The 18,880-nt window shown below is 42.8% G+C and overlaps 1 protein-coding gene across 2 annotated transcripts in view; it reads left to right on the top strand.

Moving 5' to 3' along the window:
- The window catches only part of FOCAD (focadhesin), a 250,074-nt gene that overhangs the window by 193,650 nt on the left and 37,544 nt on the right, over positions 1 to 18,880 (top strand). For both annotated transcript variants that reach the window (XM_005879937.2, XM_005879938.2), the window contains exons 24-27: positions 2,183 to 2,291; positions 4,955 to 5,071; positions 7,650 to 7,888; positions 11,301 to 11,390. In XM_005879937.2, the coding sequence (XP_005879999.1) occupies positions 2,183 to 2,291; positions 4,955 to 5,071; positions 7,650 to 7,888; positions 11,301 to 11,390 (555 nt within the window). The remainder of the gene's footprint in view (positions 1 to 2,182; positions 2,292 to 4,954; positions 5,072 to 7,649; positions 7,889 to 11,300; positions 11,391 to 18,880) is intronic.

Raw genomic sequence — 18,880 nt, 5'->3', positions numbered from 1 at the left:
TGAGAACTTTAAAAGGACTTTTTACCTAACTTTAGTAATTTATGACTACAGTGGGGCCTTGACTTACGAGTGTCCCGACTAACGAGCTTTTTGAGATACCAGCTGTCTCTCGGCCGATTTTTTGCATTGAGTTGATAGAGTAATTTGAGTTAACAAGCTCCTTAACGAGCTTGGTCTCGGAACGAATTAAACTCTCGTAAGTCAAGGCCCCACTGTATTTTGTAACAAGATGGGCTTCAGGATGGTCTCAGCTAAAAGAAAGAGCCAGTAAAGTAAGAGATTTAATTTGGATTTTGTTAAATGATTTCATGGCTAGGGCACCTAGGAATGCCCAGATCTTGCCTCGCTTCTTGTGATATTATTAGCTGTATGAGTTCCCAATAATCCTGACTGCAGAACTCTAGCAAAACCTCGTGCAAAGCTATCTGTCTGGATCACAAGTCTTCCTATTTTCTCCTCCACACCAACCCCCAGCGTAAATGTTGGTGTCTTATCAACTTAAGGCAGGTCTCATAGAGGAATGAATCAAGGAGAACAAATTGGTGAACAAAATGACCAAGTGTGCAGAGCAAGTCTTCACTGAGCTTACCCACCCCGAGGTGGGAGGGAGGGGAGGAAGGGGGGGTGGATGAATAGATACACATCCTGAGTCCCATTCTTACCAAATGGAAACAAAAACGCAAGAACACGTGTATACTAATTTTTTAATACTCACTAGCTCACATGTTCAGTCAGGTCTCTGTCTTCTTTATCCCACGTATCCATCTATCCCAACACTAGGTAAGCAGGGGAGGGTTCTGGGATGTGTATGCTGATTCAAGTTCAGGTGTGAAGTCCAGGTTTGGGGACACATTCCCTGTATTTGTGGGAACCCACAATCGTAGGGCTGGCTGAGAACCCGACTCTGGCGGCCGGGTGCTCTGCTGCCTGCGCTCTGTCATGAGAGTTGGCAGCCAAGGGCATCTCCTCCGTGTCCCACCTGCGGTCACTCTACAGGGTCACCTGGGAAGGATGGAGTATTACGAACTGTGTGCTTTCAGGTGGTGGGAGTATTAACAAGGCTCAGTTTCTTGATATTAAATTCAGAAGTCAAATTTAAGATTTTGCTAATATTAGAAAACTATCATTTGGATGAAAGGAAGGGCAACTCTCAATCCTCATAGTCTAAAAACGGGTCTTTTTTGCATCTTATCTAGAGCCTCAGTTATGTAGCAATCTGGCTTTGAGGTCACTGGCTTTGATGGATTCCGAGAAAGAAGGGGGATAATAATGACTGAGGGAAGCTGCCGGTGGGCCGGGCTGCTGGGAAGGTGTGCTGTCTGGCTCCACACACCGGTGCTCAGGAGCCAGACGCCACCTCGCTCTGCCGGGCTCATTCACACAACTGCCCTGGTCCGTTTTCAGAACACTTTGATGCTTTTATATTGGCCAGTTGTGACAGAAGAAGATCGCTTAGGAAATGTAACGTCAAATGACGGAATAAACATTTTAGGAAGAAGTTAGGTATGATGAGCTTGGGTTTTGTTTTTTAATTTTTGTTAATCCTCACTCAAGGATATTTTTCCATTGATTTTTAGAGAGAGTGGAAGGGAAAGGAAGAGACAGAGAAAGAAACATCGATGAGAGAGAGGCACTTCCATTGGTTGCCTCCCACACACATTTTAGGAAGAAGTTAGGTATGATGAGCTTGGGTTTTGTTTTTTAATTTTTGTTAATCCTCACTCAAGGATATTTTTCCATTGATTTTTAGAGAGAGTGGAAGGGAAAGGAAGAGACAGAGAAAGAAACATCGATGTGAGAGAGGCACTTCCATTGGTTGCCTCCCACACGCACCCCTGCTAGGGCCTGCAACCAAGGTACATGCCCTTGACCAGAATTAAACCCAGGACCCTTCATTCCAAGGCCAATGCTCTATCCACTGAGCCAAACCGGCTAGGGCAAGCTTGGATTTTTAAGTTACAAAAAAGTATAATGACCACACATCTATAAGAAGAGTTGCAAATCAGCACCGGTGTCAGGAGCGGGGAGGCTGCTGGCATCGGGAGCAAGCAGACCTGCTTACGAGGCTCCGTGAAGGAGTGGAGTGCTTTCTGCCCTCATCTGCCCTCCCTATAATAGCACCTGCTCTTCTCCCGGCTAATGCCCCCAAATCCTCTCTTGGAATGTTTTTCTTCTTAAACAGGGAGAGCCCGGTGGTGAAAGGCAATGCGCTGTTAGCCTTAAGCAGCCTTGCTGTCGTCGTATCCAAACATGAAGCCAGCCTCTCCTCGGACAGCGAGGGCGCCCTGGAGGTGAGTCGGGGTGATCTGAACCGTGGGCTCCGCTGTGTAACCGCTGAAAAGGGAGATGTCTCTGGAAGCCGGCTCTGAGTTCACGAGGTTAGAGTCTGGATGGGCCACCAAGTCCTTCCAGCTGACGGGCCTTTACACTGGGAGCTCTAGTGCCTCTAAGACGCTTTTCTTCGCAGCTTTCTGTTTTGCTTCCTCCCTCCCAGTCAAGTGGTCATTTCAATGTGAAGGGAGCAATTTTATGCAACAGGGCTTGTCTTTTTGTGATGACATCAGTGGTAGCCAGTCCTAGGAGGTTAAGTAGGCTTACTGAAAGTGAACAATGCTGTCAAAAAATGATAAATAAGCAGTGTTTACTGACTGAAAAAAATTATACTTTTGCATTTTAATTGTAGATGTCAATGGCAAAGTGCCTATTCATTTTTGCAAGGCGTTTATTTCTTAATTAAACATGTGGCGAGCTGGTCAGTGTTCATTTCCAATGTACTTTTTCAGATAATTCCTATCTGTCAAAATAAAAAGGCACGGGTGTCTTCTTCCCACAAGCTCTATTATCTAGGAGCCATCAGCATCTGGAGACAACCTAGCCAAGGGGTTAAAAACGGCCTTTGGCGTAGGAGAGCCCGTCATTTAAATCCTAATACTTGTGCTTACTGGCTCTGTGGTGTGCCGTTACTGGCGTCCCTTTTCGGGGCCTATTTCACCATCTATAAGATGAGAATAACTATACTAATCAGGTAGGATTATTGAAGGATTACATGAATTAATATACAAAAATCACAATGCCTGGTAGATACTAACCTCTCAGTAATAGTCCTCATTCACATTAGCATATACTGCATCACTTCTTGCTGCAAAAACAGAGTTTATTCAGTGTTATTCAGCCTGTGTCTGTCCCCACAGAATGTCTTATGGACCATCTATACCGTTTTTCAATAAGTGCTCCGAGAGGCTACACAACTTTCCTGAGGAGACACAGCAATTGGCATTACCAGGATTTGAACCCAGGCAGTCTGGCCCCTGAGCCTGTTATTAACTGCTAAGCCAGCCTGTACAGTTGTACTGTTTTGTTTTGTTTTCATGGTGGGGTGTTTTGGTTGCAAGCAAAGAAAATGGCTCTCATTTAAAAGAGGAACTAGATAAGGAAGCTGGAAGCCAATGGGATTGAAGGCAGAGCTGAAAAATCAGGTTTTGGGAAGAACAGTAACCAAGGCAACCTGGGGAGTCCAGGCACAGGTACTGATGAGCCATCACAGGAGAACCCCCACTGGGATGGATAATCTAGTCATTTGCTGCCTTTGCATCACTCACTGAAGATTGAGAGTCCCGTGGGTCCCCAGCCTTCACTTGGGTAGGGTAGGACAGGTAGCTAGATTGAGCATTTAATCAAGCTTCAAATCATGGAGGAGGGAATTTCCCAAAGGGTGCTATTACCAGTAAACAAGACAGTAGGTGCCGTGTGGCAAAAGCTACCAATGTGTATTACAGGTGAGAAAGGGAAACAGATCAAGGGGTTATTGTATGAAGGATAAAATGCAAGCGTAATTACTTACTATATGAAAATTTAACTTTAAACCCAGGATCTTATTTTAATGATGAGTAAGTTGAATTTTTAAAGAGAGGAAATGTTTCATATCCTTTAAAAAGAGCCATGCAGTTGTACTCGTAATTTACCCCAGTAGTAAGGTGGGGGGGGGGGGTGTAGCTCAGAGTTTGAATGCCAGGCCCTCTTATTCTTCTTTATTCCCCCCGCCCCCCACCTTTGGTTCTGCACTGTAACACATAACGCACAAAACATCAAGAGGCCACACAACCCAGAGGTGGGGCTTTGCTTTTGTTCTTGATGACCTTGACTTTGGCTGTTACTCAGTACACACCCAAGACCTCATTATTTGATTAAAGTTGAAGTTTTCAAACTTCATCTAAGTCTGCATAGCACCAATAGCTAAAGAGCTTAAGAATGTAGTCTTATTTGATTCAAGGAATTAATTCCAAGGAGATATTTAACACTGCATTGACCTTTATAGTTTACATGACCTGAATATACCATGGGAGTTAATGAATGCTTTTGACATCCAGGGTCATGAATGATTTTTAAAGCCAAGCTCTCTTTTTAATGAGTTGGGTTTTGTTGTTGTCTTGTTTTGGTTTTTTTTACAATTCTCTTTCCTTTTCCAAACTGAAAATCAATTATGTTTTTATGACTGATTAGCTAGGAAAATGATGTTTCTTGAATGATAAATATATGGTGAGAGCAGAAATGCTAGTGATGGTCATCAGAATCACGTAAGCTGCTTTATTGCCTCCTCTGTGAAATGACAAGTCATAGAATTGAGAAAGTTTGAGTTGCTTTCTCTGCACATCTCTCCCTTGAACCTCCACATTATCCTCACTGAACCTGGGCGGGCTCTGGGGCGCTCTCGGATACGCTCTGTTTTGCAGCCCCCATCCTCTCACTTCTGTTAAGTCCTGTGTAAAAGATCAGTATTCCTGGTGGGGCACAGGTGAGCATGTGTGCTTGTCAGATACCTGCTCACCTCCTTCAGTCCTGGCAGGTGAAGTTGACTTTTTGATAACAGCATGCCATTCTTTAATACAGAAGGGGGCTATACCCTGAACCTAGAAATAATGTTAGGTTATCGTTCCATGTGTTTCTTCATCTGCAGGTTCAACCGAATTTCCTTTCCATGAAAGACTGGGTTTCCATGGTGTTTGACACTCTCCTGGTCATTGTGGATAGCCACTACCAACCCAGAGGACAACTTTTCTGCTCGTTCTATTACGTAAGTCTGAGAAATGAAAAGTGATAGCAAACTCAAGGGATGACTCTTCTCATCTCAGTTATTCACATGAAATCCATGATGTCATGTAATGATTCTTAGATGTACATTAGAATCATGATGGGAATCGTAAATATACATACATACGATGTGTGTGTGTATGTATGTATATATATATATGTGTGTGTGTATAAATTATATAATATATAATATAGTATATAGTATATAATATATAATATATATAATTTAAACAAGAAACACTGATGTGTAGGCCTTACCTCTGGCCTTTGCTCAGGGATAGGCCCTGGGTATCAGCACTTTGAAGCATTCTGGGCTATTCTAACGTGTAGTCGGAGGCAAGAGCTCCAGTTATAGTAAAATAAACACTGGCTGCAGATGGAGCCCCTGAGTTTCTTGTCACAGTTTTTTTTTTTCCTTTCCAGGGTATGTGAGCCTGGGCAGTTCACGTTATCTCTCAGGACCCTTGTTTCCCTGTCTATAAAATGAGGTGATTGAGCAATATTATCAGTAGTGATTGGAGCCCTAGCTTCGTCCCTTATTAATTCTGTTACCGTTGACCTGACACTTAACCCATCATCTTATTTTTCTTATCTGTAAAATGAAGTAAAAACTAATGCTTTGCCAACTTTACACACACAAAAAAGTGAGGATGAAATTATATAATTTATGGGAAAATATTTTGAAAAATTTGAAATACTTTGTAAATACAAAGTCATATTGTTGATCCTAAGCACCTTCTCTTTCTTCATGCTTATATCCCAAGATCTGAAGCAAAGTGAAAACACACTTTTTTTGTTTGGGTTCCTTTTCCCCTTTATTGGCGGTAGTGAGCGCATTATTTCTGTATCTGCGTGGAATTGTTTTGGTTCTGCCTTATCGCTATCCAGTGTTTAGGGAATTACAGTGATCATGGGGCAATCAGCTGAGCGGCAGAGGATTAGAGTTGATTTGAATAAAAATATAGCACGCGTCCTGATCAGTTGCTAAGATCACAAATGTAGCCTGAAACTCCGCTGCCTGAAGTCTCCTCTCTGTGCCTCTGCCCTGCCCTGGGGAGGACCTGGTATGTATTCATCTGGGGCTCAGGGGCCTAGAAGTAAAATTTTAACTATACTTGAGGACAAAGCAGGGATAATGCAGGATTACATTGGAAGGTAGATTTTGCTCACAGCAGTACTTTCTTTACAATGATTTGTTTTCTGTCGGATGTGTTCTTGTTTCTTAATGATGGATGAATATTTTCTTAGCTTATGCTGAGGTCTTTGCACTAGCTCCACGGTTCAGATGTTCAGCAGGACACATAACGTGTAGATTTCTAATACTGCTGCGTAGTTCTCACAAACCAATAGCAATAGTCTCCTTACTCGCTAGGTCAGGGTTGCCTCTGACCTTTGTGATTTTTGCATGTTATACTTTTTCAAAGCCCTGTTTCGAAAGTCACTTTTTTTTTGATTTTTGCATGTTATACTTTTTCAAAGCCCTGTTTCAAAAGTCACTTTTTTAAAAAATTTCCAGTGACCTAGGGGCTGGGTCATTTTGAGTAGTATTATCGTTACAATAGTGCTGTATCAACTAAAAGAACATCTTAGCACATGCTTGATTTTTATCCTTAAACTGCTAAAGCTTAGAGAGCGAATGAGTAAAGAATTAAAAACATTTTTTCATGTGCTTGGATGACAAGAGACAACATGGCCTTTAGGATGTGTGTGGAAATTTGAAGTGGATAATAGGGAGGAGTGGTCAGCGGACTTCCCACTCGAGACATGTTGATAAGTGTGCGTGACGTCTGGTGGAGCCCTCCAGCGTGAGGTCCTGAGAGAAGCTGTTCCTATTCAGCTGCCCCGTCATGGTGTTGGGGCTGTTACTCATTTCTTTCCCCGTGATTGCATATAGGGAGGCACATATAGAGCTCTCCATTTCATTTTCAATAGCTGGTTATTGCTTTGTAACCAGAGGCTTTTCGGATTTCAACTTCCTTTTTAATTAAAAGGAATTAGCCCCCTGCAGGAAATAATCCATCTACTGGGAAGGGTTCCCACCAAAGGTTTTGGGAGATCTGCCAATAGATCCCTGAGCTAAATTTACACTTGTCCCTCCATGCTAAACTTGAACTGGCCCCTCCCCCACCCCTTTCTGGCTCTCCGGGAAGACTCTGGCTTTCTGGACATTTATAACGTGGCTGGGTGGTTTCTCCAAGCTTGGATAGCTTCACTTTGGGTTTTTCACGATATACACATGTGGGCTTTCAAACTGAAATTGTTGCAGGCTTTCTAGTGAGGGAATTCACACCCTTTAAAAGGAGGCACTTAGAATTTGTTTTTTTCACACTTAAAAGGATGTTATTAGTTAGCGACTGTTTAGCAGCCAGTTGTTTGAGTGGGAGTGAAAATGTGACCTGTACACAAACGCAGCAACCGATGTTTTGAATTACTTGTTTGCTTGGCAGGAGTGGATCCGGGAGAAGCCCGTATTGTTGCAGAGGGCTTTTGTGATAGGTGTGTTTCCTTCATGTTTTAAACAAAAGGCCAACCCCCTGTTTTCTTTCTTTGGCATGTCCTAGAAATCCTATTCCGGGGAAAACACGGCCAGTGCCATCGCCCGCTCCGCGGCCGCCTCGGCTTTGTCCCTGCTCGTGCCAGTTTTCATTATCTCTCGCAAAGAGAAGGTGGAGGAAATCCTGACCATGCTGACTGCCAGGTTACCTGGGAAACCAAGCGCTGATGAGTCTCAAGCCGTGCAAATCCACATGGGCCTCGCTTTGGGGATGTTTCTCTCGCGCTTGTGTGAGGAGAAACTCAGGTACAGTGGGTTAACACAGCCCTGCGTTTCCTCTTTGTGGTGCCGGTGGAGGATTGCACACACATGCACACGCACACGCACACACACACGCACACGGGTGTTTGATCTGAGCAGTACGTGCTTGCTGAACTTTCTGAGACGGGCACCTCGATCATGAGTTCTGCTTTATGAGTGAATTTGTCTTTCTAAATTCCATCACATAGATATTAACGTGTTTTAAGGGTTGCTCTTATTAAAGTAATTGGTTACTGGAACGTCATTTCATGCTTAGTTGAAAGCCCTGAAAACACCTCTGTAATAGAGATGAGGAAAAGTCTAATCTACGGTGCTATAAAGAAAAGCTGCCTTTTTCCTGGGTTGTAGCTGAAAATGATTGCTGATCCGTTATTGATATCACTATCACACGGAGGGAGAGGATTGGGGTGTCCCTTGTGCCTGAAGGTGTGGGAATCCTTGAATCGCCTGAGAACTGCATGTACCCAGTGTTAAATGTTGCTTTTATCCTGTGCCCTGGCTACAGTTGTATAATCCTTAAAGAGTCTTAATCTGTGCATATTATACTCTGTAGTTTATTCCATTTGATTGCTCGGTTTTTGGCCTGCTAGCTTTACCCGTGAATGGAGCTAATAGACTATCAAAGACCCAGGTGGAAAATTCCACTAAATGGGAAAATCTTCCTGTATGTGAATCTAGTTTTTTTTGGTCCATTTTATTTTATATTTTATAGCCAATCTTAGACTTTTATATATGTGTCTATATAGATTTATTGTAGTGTGGTACAGCATGAATATTTAGATGTCACTGACTTGGAATGTAGCCCCATTGTCCAGCAGTGGAGGAGAGGGAGAGGCACCCTGTGTGGTGTGAGCTATTGTTAAACTTTCCTCTCTGTCCAAAGGCAAGAAATGGTGTTGATGTGGAGACATTAGAGAGCATGATGCTATATTTAGATTTCAGTTTTAAACCAGTGGTTAAGTTTCCATTTGTAATTTACAGAGTTTTGTGCAAATACCAATAAAGGAAACCTTTATGAAAATTGCCATTGATCTGGGGAAATACCATATTTCAGATAATCATGTTCAGCTCTTGGAAACATCTGTCAGACAATTAGGAAGAGTTGGCTTAGTCTCTGTGATCATAAACGAAACGTTTCCAGAATACTCATTTTGTTCTCTTCACCCGTGTTAGTCTATGTAGGCCTGGTTCTGGACATGAACAAAACGCTGCCCTTTGCATGTGGTTGACTGTTAACATATTTTGTGTGTGTGTGACAGAACACAAAGTATTTTTAAAGAGTTAAAACTTGAAAGTGAGTTTTCCCTCCTATGCTACTATGCGACAAATGGCAGCTCTTTCACCATCTGCGTTCCTGCTCTTCCTTCAGTATCTTTTCAAGCAACACGCTTTACAACTAAAAATGAGCCATGGCAGCTTCATTCCAGGAGACTCATTTCATCCTCCCCTGGCCCCGGCTCCCTTTCTCATTAGATTTCGATGAGCCGCTGCTGGTTTTAGGGCTTGCGTTCGTGGTTCATTTAATCACACTGCCTGGAGAGACCCACGGTGATTCAGCTAAAGCATCACTCTGGTGCCCAGGCTGCCTCCCGCCCTGTCTGCTCTTACCTGACTTTGCACCTGCAGGAACCCCTGGGGCAGGACCTCAGGAGGCTCTTCCCATGGCCCAGTGCCCTCTGAGTAGCTGCAGATCTTAATGTGGCTTTAATGACCCTGTTTGATAGCATCCTCCTGTTAGCTGGTGTCTTAGTCAGCCAGCTCATGGCTCCCACCTTCCTTATTTCTTGGAGCAGAGGAATCTGAAATATGTGCCTTCGATACTAAAACATATTTTGCTAGAGAGTGACAATGTCATCAGATAATGATATTTTTGGAGAAAGTTTCCATTTTTCTGTAATGAAGGCAAATGTTTTGAGGGCTATTGATTGACCAGTCAAGGACATCAAAGAAATGACCCAAAACAGCCCCTCAGGACAAGGTGCTGGTCCCGAGAATGAAAAATCACCTTGTAAAAGAGAATGGTGGCAGTCAATCCATTTTTTTGGTCAAGCTTATGGACAAGTCACCTGAATTTACATTCTGGCCTAGAATTCATTCAGGAAAGCATATTATTTCAAAGCTCGCTTCCATCATGACTCCCAGAGGATATAGCACTTCAGCATTTGTTTAGCATATTTAAGTATATTTTACTCCAGAGAACAACTATAATAGAACTTACTTAGTTAAAGCTATTAAAAGTGTGTGTGTGCGTGCGTTTTCATTGCAAAATCTAATCCTTCACCTCAAGCAAAACCGCTGGCTGCAGTCCTGGTTTGAGGACGTGGGAAGGGCTCTCTGTGCCGGGTTCCCAGCTGCGTTCCCCCGGCAGGCGGAGGCAGCAGCACCAGGCCTGACATGTGGGACCCTGATAATCAAGTGTCGATGATAAAGCCCACGGCTCTGCCTGAAAACACTACCTTTTATGTTTATTCTACTATACAAGCCAATGACAAAATCGCATCAATTACCGCAGACAGGAAAACAGAGAGCTGGTGTCGCCTACATGAAATCAAATGTAAGTCTTTGCATGAAAGAGATTGGGAACCATTATTGATAATAAGAGCTTAATGGGTTTTTTTTTTAATATTTGACAACCAACCTCTTTAGCACTTAGAAATACCTTTTTTTTGGAATTCTGACTTTGGTTTTTATTTTTTAGTGATTTAAATTTGAATGGACAAAATTTGTGACAACATGATGACCTAGGGAATATTATACTCTAAGTGAAATAAAGACAAATGCCATATGATTTCACGTCTATCTGGAATCTAAAGAAAATGAACAAACAAATAAAGCAGAAAAGGACTCATGGAAGCAGAGAACAAACTGATGGTTACTGGGGGGGGGGGGGGGGGGGGGGGGATGGATGAAAATGGTGAAGGGACAAAATTCCAGCTATAAATAAATGTATTTATACAGGACAGAGAGTACAGTCAATAATATGGTAACAAACGTGTATGGTGATAGGTGGTTACTAGACTTATTGTAGGGATCACATATTAAGGTATATAAATGTAGAATCACTATGGTGTTCATCTGAAACTAATATAATATTCTATGGCAACTATACTTCAATTATAAAAAAGTTTTCATGAGCTGAGAAAATGCAAAAGTAAGTGTTTATTAGCTTGCAAATAATTGTCATGTTCAGAAACCCAATGACTGAATAAGTTCTGACTCAGTTTCTCTGTCTACAAAATAAATATATATGAGTCGTCAATAGTATTGATTGTTACGTTTATGTTTTTTAAAGTAGATGCATTTTCAGTAGAATATTGAGAGCAAAATATTGTATAGTAAGTATTTGGGACAGTTGAGTGACTTTAAATAACTCCTTTTCCCCGTGGCCTTTCCCTAGTGACGTTTCCGGCCACCAGATGAACCTTCTGCTGATGAAGTCCTTGGATGCCCTGGAGAACTGCTGCTTTGACCCCCGCCTTGAACACAAGTATGTCGATCCCATGTCCTCTCTAGCAGGTGCTTAGAGGTTGGTTTTTTCTCTGCCATAAACTTTGAATTCTATGGTGAGATATTTCCAGGACCCCATCTTGAATTCCTTTGAAAAAAATTCTTAATAATCATCAAAGATCTGTACTCAAAGTGTACCTGTTCTGAAAGCAGTGTTTCGGCAATAGTTCGCCTCAGTACAAAGCAGCACATGTCGTTCTGTGGCTGTCGTTCAGTTGCTGATACCTTAGCTCTGGCTTGTACATCTCCCATCAAGCATATATTTGGAGGCTTGTGTGCATGCGTTAATCTTTCTAAAGAAACTTTTTAAATTTCGACTAAAAGAATCTGAGACCCATGATTTAGATTCCCCTGTGAAATCCAATGGCTGAGGAACAAAAATGGAAACAAATACAGGTTACACCAGGGTTCCCCACCTCCTCAATGTTTATAGATCCATTTTTGCCCCAAAGACCTCAGGATTTTTGTCCATTAAACTAATATTTTAAAATGTAATTCATTTTCTCATTGCCATTATGAAAGATAACAAAATGAAAAGGAATAATCAGAAAAGAATGTCTCGAAAACCAACGTTAAACATACTCATTTAGTGAGACACTTAGTGTTTCCATTAGCCTCGTGACCTGGGGTGGGGGGAGAGGGAGGAATGTGGTTTCCTTAGGCTCACTGGAGTACTGACATGTTGAGGACTACATTGTACCTTTTTGTGCTTAAGCATGTCTTACTTAGAACCTCAGGTTTAGATCCTCTGGGGTTTATTATTACTTGGAAACTCAACAGATTATAAGCACTAACCCCCAACTTATGAATTCATTTACTCTTTGCTATTATGGGCATTTAAATCAGGGTTTGCATTTCTGGCCTTTAGGAACTTATGATCTGAAATGACATTTATACCATCTAGCCTGTTTATTCCAAGTAACAAAAGAGTAAATGGTGGAAGCAGCTTCACATATCAAGTATTCATCATGAGTAAACAAAATCAGATGTTCACATAGTAGGTGGTCATGACAGGCCTTCTTTCAGACACAGGCTAAGGTTGGGTAAGAACCATTGATACCCACCCAGTTTAATGGATGGTATAGAGCCATGGAAAGTTGAGAGTTTTGAGCCTAAGCTGTGTATTAGTGGTGTTGCCTTTTATAACCAAGGAGTAAGCTGGGTCTCTCTCTCTCTCTCTCTCTCTCCCTCTCCCTCTTTCCCTCCCTCCCTCCCTCCTTCTTTCTGCCTTCCCCCTAAAGGTGTTCATCATAGCTGGGGGGAAATCTTATGATTAAGATGCTCCAAACTTTGAGCCAGTTGAAACTACCAAGAATGACTTTCAAGTATTATATTCATTACTTTCCAGAAAGGTTGTTTGAAAGTAAGGAGGACCGTGGGGAGAACGGAATTATCCACAGTATGGGTCTTTACACGTGTAAGAACTAAATATGTCTAAGCATATTTAACTTTAAAATGAACTTTTTATCTTAATAAGATTCTTATTTCTTTACTCTTACTTCTTTCTTGATTCTTACCTGCTTAACGATTTTTTTTTATTTGATTGAGCAACTGCCTTTGCGAGCGGAAGGATGGGCCTAGATAGGGGCTGAACCTGCCGAGTCGGGTAGAACAGGGTCCTCAGAAATTTCCTGTTCATTTAGGAAGATCTGGCTTGTCTTCAGGGCCCCAATTAGAAACTCAGGCCCTTCAAGGAACCCTCTCTTTATCCTCTCAAAACTCCCGTTATTCCTCTCGTTAATGAAGTTTAGTATTTTGTCATGTCTAATGCTTTGTGGGTGGCAGTGCTTAGTATGTTGTTCCCTCTCGGGTTTGAGGTTTAATTAGTACTAACTGAGTAGCCACAAATTGTTGGAGGCATTTTCACATCCCTTTCCCATGTAATTAAGCCTCGATTACACCCTAAATGTTGACACCAAAGTAGGAGTCCGTTTCATTTTGGTTTACTGATGAAGAAAGTGAGTCTCAAAGAGGAGCCTGGTTCAAGGTCACACAATGAGTGGCAGAGCTTGGAGAGAAACCCTAGGTTGTCTGACTTCAAAGTCATTTTCCTCTCTTGGATAGTACAACATTGAGAACATTTCAATCGAGAGAAATCTGGAATATTACTCACAACAAAAAAGAATGAAATCTTGCCATTTGCAACAACCATGGATGGACCTAGAAGCATTATGCCAAGTGAAATACATCAGACAGAGAGAGAAATATGTGTATGATTTCACTTATATGTGGAATCTAAAAAACAAAACAAATGAATAAGCAAAACAGAAACAGACCCATCGACGTACAGAGCTAGCTGATGGTTGCCAAAGGGGAAGGGGAAGAGGATGGGGAAATAAAATAAATATTTTTTAAAATCAGAAAAAAAAAGAAAGTAGGTTGACCCTTAATGTTCAGTGTTTATTCTTTTTCTCTGACATGCGGGTCTTGCTTGCCATTTAAAAAAAAAAAAAAAGTCTAGTCTCAGGCCTGAATGCCTGGCTCCTGGCATAAAGTATCCCTGTCTAATGAGATTGCAGAAGTCTAGGGCAGTCCTCCCTCCAGTGAAATGGTGGGAGCGTTACCAGGAGGTAGTTAATGGATCCGGGAGCGTGCTACCTCAAGTGATAGAATTCACCCAGAGCAAATTCACCACGCTTCCTGGATTTAATGGACATGTCCCTGCTGGGAGAACCAAGCACCTGGGCTGATCTGTGTTTGTGGTCCCATCGCTTACATTTTGCTGCCATCTAGTGGTAATCATGGTGCCATTGCAGTCCTCACAGCCCTGGTCATTCTAGCCACCTAAGCCTTGGGTAATTACTATTGAGCTTTCACAAATACAATATTTGTATAGCACTTTGTAAAGGGCAAAGTGTTATACGAATGTTAACTGTTATTAGAACTAATTATTAGATGGCCTAGTACTTAATCTGCAGGACAGCCTACGGCAAACTGAGGAATTGAAGATTCATCTCTGGGTAATTTTAGAAAATACACAGCCTTGTATCTCAGTTGATGTGGCAACACACATATGAGAATTGCCTAGCTTTTAAGTCACAAAATTTCTTTTTGGTAGTGATATTTTAATATACTTGGATAAGACCTTCAAATAAGTAATGTCATAATAGGGCCTATAATTTTAAAATTCAAACTCTCTTTATCATTTGTTAGTATTCTTCTCTTATTTTAACCCTCACCCAAGGATGTGTTTTAATTGGTTTTTAGAGAGAGAGGAAGGGAGACAGATAAATATCGATGTGAGAGAGAAACATTGATTGGTTGCCACCCATACATGCCATGACCAGGATTGAACCTGCAGCCTATGTATGTGCCCTGACCGGAAATCAAACCACAACCTTTTGGTGTCGGGGACAACTCTCCAACCAGCCAAGCACCTGGCCAGGGCTGTTAGTATTCTCATACAAGACTCATGTTGGCAATTCCAAAACCTCAATTTTATACCTAATACTAGTATAGCTTGTTTTTATTTCATCTGTCTGATTTGGGGGTGTTTTGTTGTTTATTAATCCTCACCTGAGGATATTTTCTACCAGAAAGTGCAAGAGAAGGAGAGAGGGGGAGAGAGGGGGAGAGAAAAACACTGCTGTGAGAGCTACACATCGAGTAAGTGCCCCCGACCAGGAATTGAATCCAAGACCCTTCGATCAGGCCAACACTCTAACCACTGAGAAACACCGGCCAGGGCATCTTTCTGAGACACCAACACTTAACTCCTTTTTGTTTTCAATGAACAGAAAGATGTGAAAGCTACCTCTGCCCGTTGTTCTCGGTTTAGAGCTGTCAGACTTCTCAAAGGGAAGCTAGGGGGAGATCAAGTGTAGAAATGCTGAACTAAGCACTTGGTGAATCTTAATTCACCAAGGACAAAAAATAAACACATTAAAATATAGAATCTTAATTCACCAAGGACAAAAAAATAAACACATTAAAATATAGAAGATTTGGAAATCAGAAGGAAACATCAGGAATAAAGGTTTAGAACTACCTTCCTGTTGCATGCTGGAAAAATGAGAAGAAGCAGAAGGAAACAATTTAGCAGGTCAGTGGGTGCCCACACTCTAACATATTTACATTGGCACATGTATACATAGGTGGGTTATATATTCCTGTGTTACAACAGTTAAATAATTACCACTGGAGCAATGAATAGAATCGTTCATGAGTAGTAACCTTGCCTAAGACTAATTATGCTGTGATAACATTTAGGTAAATGTGAACTGAAAGCGGGGTCTCTCTTTTCTGAGCCTTTGTGCCCATATGCCTGGGGATGGTAAAGGAGGAGCCTCCGTCCAGGGGAGAAGGATTTTTCTGCGCCCAAAATAGCCCCAAAAGCAAGATTTGGGTAGCTACCTATTTATTGAAAAGAATGAACCCCAGTACTCAAGTGAGCTTTGGGAAGAACCCTTTTTCCACATGAACCTGATACCCCTTTTTCTTAAATTGGTCTGGCAGGAAATAGAAATCAAGTTTTCTTGCTTGAATCTTGGATGGTATACTCCGTGAATTTTATAACTCATAAATTTTGCCCCCAACTAAACAAAGGAACCAAGTCTTGGTTTTCTTTTGTTGTTCTTTTCCTTTGGGTAGCTCTTCTCCACTTCAGACGCCCTTGAAACCCTGCATTTGCTCACTTCCTAGTGTTCAGTGGGTCTGAGTTGGATGCCTGTCCCCACCCAGAAGTGTACTCGGTGCACAGACATGGTGGTGAGGAAAAAACAGAAGAGGCGCCCACCTGCATGGCATGGAACGTGCAGGCTGGCGAATGAGGTGGATGGTAATTAAACAAACCCCCAAATAATCCTCATTCTGATGAGGATTTATAATTAAAATTGTCTGAAGTAAATTAGTACAGGGTGCGATGGGAGAATAGGAAAGAGGTTCCCCGCTGGGCCAGCGAAGGTGTCCCTGAGGAAGTCACATTTTAAATCTTAAGCAGAAGTAGCAATTATATAGCCAAAGAGGGAACAAAAGTCAGAATTTCCAAAGTGTTGATCACATTGTGTCTAGCTACATCTTTGGGATAATCCTATCCAAATTGTATATGCATCCGTATAGAAGGATAGCCAGGCCCAGCCGGCGGGGCTCTAGTGGCTGAGCGTCGACCTATGAACCAGAAGGTCACGGTTCGATCCCCAGTCAGGGCACATGCCCGGGTTGCAGGCTCGATACACAGTGTGGGCAGTGCAGGAAGCAGCTGATCAGTTATTCTCATCATTGGTGTCTCTATCTCTCTCTCCTCCTTTCCTTTCTGAAATCAATAAAAAAATTAAAAAAAAAAAAAAAAAGAGAGAGAGAGAGACAGCCAGAAAAACTGCCCTTAGATTCTAACTGAGAAGAGAGACTTGAATCCGTACTAATGGGAGCAGCCCCTCCTTCAGAAGCCTGCTCTGTCCCGACAGTAGGCGGCTCGGGCTCCGTGCCGAGGTGGCGGGTTGGAAGTGCTTGATGCTGTTAACTTCATGTTAGCATGTTTGCCGCACCGGCATCTCCGCCTGGCTCATGATGGGTAACCCTGCAGTCGCTTCTTCACAAAGGACTTTCTAACGCCAGGCTGTTAGGCAGTGGAACCTAGAAACACCCACTTGAGCCATGTTGCCTTCATGGCCTCGTGCAGGGCACCAAGAGGGGCTGGGGTTTGGCGGATGGACCAGAAGGCTGGGAATTAAAAACACAACACAACACAACACAACAACAACAACAAAAGCACCGTCTGGCCGCGCTCTGCTGGAAACACCCTGCGTGACCTTGAGCAGACCCTGTAGCATCCCCGGCCTGTGGGCGTCTCTCTCCCATGTGGATGCTCCATTCGCACAGAGGTGCTGGGGGAAATAACTAGCACGTTCATGAAACGACGCAAAGGTCCTTGAGGCCAGCCAAGGAGAGAGACGCCGTGTACAAGCCAAATGACACAGGACACAGGCGGGGAAATGGGTGGTTGGAGAGTGCCCTGGAGCCTGCCTCCCCAGCAGCCGCCCTGGGGAGAGGCGAGCCAGACCCGAGCCAGGGCGGTTGCTGGAAAACTCAGCCTCCCCTCAATTTGAAAAACAGCAACAAAGACAAAACCTTTTCTTACAAAGTAAGAAATGACCTCACAGCTGCATTCTCTTATCATACTAGCGAGACGTTCTGGGAAAAGGATTCGTTTCTTTAAATGGGTGTGTATTCTTTCAGGAGGACTCGGGCACAAAAAGCCCAGGGTCCCGATTGAATTGTCACTCGGGGTAACTTTTGACAAGCCTGTCATCTGTCCCTTTTCTCCCCTGACCCGGTGGTACTCCGAGAGATCAGAGGGGAGGAGAGGATTAAGGTCATTGTGCGCAGGCGAATACAGTTCCTCCGAGAAAGAAATTCCACTTGCTGAAGTTGACTAGGAAACACGAAGCATGAAGCAGGACCTGGGAACCAGGCCTGGCACTGATCCGTCCTGCTGTTAGTGAGACCTCCTCGGCTCAAATCCTTAAATGTCGTCTTTTCTCTCCTTATGCGGTTCATCACAGTGCACGCAACGTGGGGGTGGGGTGGGGGTACCACAGCTCTTCTCAGTGCAGCGATAGGGCTGGCTTGACTGCTGTTTATGCCTCCTCCTCCCCTCGTCATGGAATGTAAGTCCAGCTGTTTCGTGATTTTACTTGTCTGTTTTTCTCCAGTGGGTACACAGCACTAGCATGGGCCACGAACACCTGTTTTGTGGTAAAAGTTGCCCTTTTTAAAAAAATTTTGTTTTATTGCTTAAAATATTACAAAAAGTAGTACATATGTCTCCTTTCTTCCCCCCCTTGACCTTCCCCCGGCCTCCCCTATCCCCCAGTGTCTTGTGTCCATTGGTTATGCTTATATGCATGCATACAAGTCCTTTGGTTGATCTCTTACCGCCCCCCCTCCACCCTCCCTGGTCTTCCTGCTGTAGTTCGACCGTCTGTTCGATGCTGCTCTGCTTCTGTATCTATTTTTGTTCATAAGTTTATAATGGTCTTTATTATCCATAAATGAGTGAGATCATGTGGTATTTTTCTTTCATTGACTGGCTTATTTCACTTAGCATAATGCTCTCCAGTTCCATCCATGCTGCTGCAAATGGTAAGAATTCCTTCTTTTTTACAGCAGCATAGTATTCCATTGTGTAGATGTACCACAGTTTTCTAATCCATTCATCTGTTGACGGGCACTTAGGCTGTTTCCAGATCTTAGCTATGGTGAATTGTGCTGCTATGAACATATGGGTGCATATATCCTTTCTGATTGGTGTTTCTGGTTTCTTGGGATATATTCCTAGAAGTGGGATCACAGGGTCAAATGGGAGTTCCATGTTTTGTTTTTTGAGGAAACTCCATACTGTCTTCCATAGTGGCTGCACCAGTCTGCATTCCCACCAGCAGTGCACGAGTGTTCCTTTTTCTCCACATCCTCTCCAGCACTTGTCGTTTGTTGATTTATTGATGATAGCCATTCTGACAGGTGTGAGATGGT

The sequence above is a fragment of the Myotis brandtii genome, unplaced genomic scaffold (assembly GCF_000412655.1).
Source record: "Myotis brandtii unplaced genomic scaffold, ASM41265v1 scaffold618, whole genome shotgun sequence".
Classification (NCBI taxonomy): domain Eukaryota; kingdom Metazoa; phylum Chordata; class Mammalia; order Chiroptera; family Vespertilionidae; genus Myotis; species Myotis brandtii.
The sequence above is the reverse complement of the archived record's forward strand: the minus strand, read 5'-3'. Positions and strand labels throughout refer to the sequence as shown.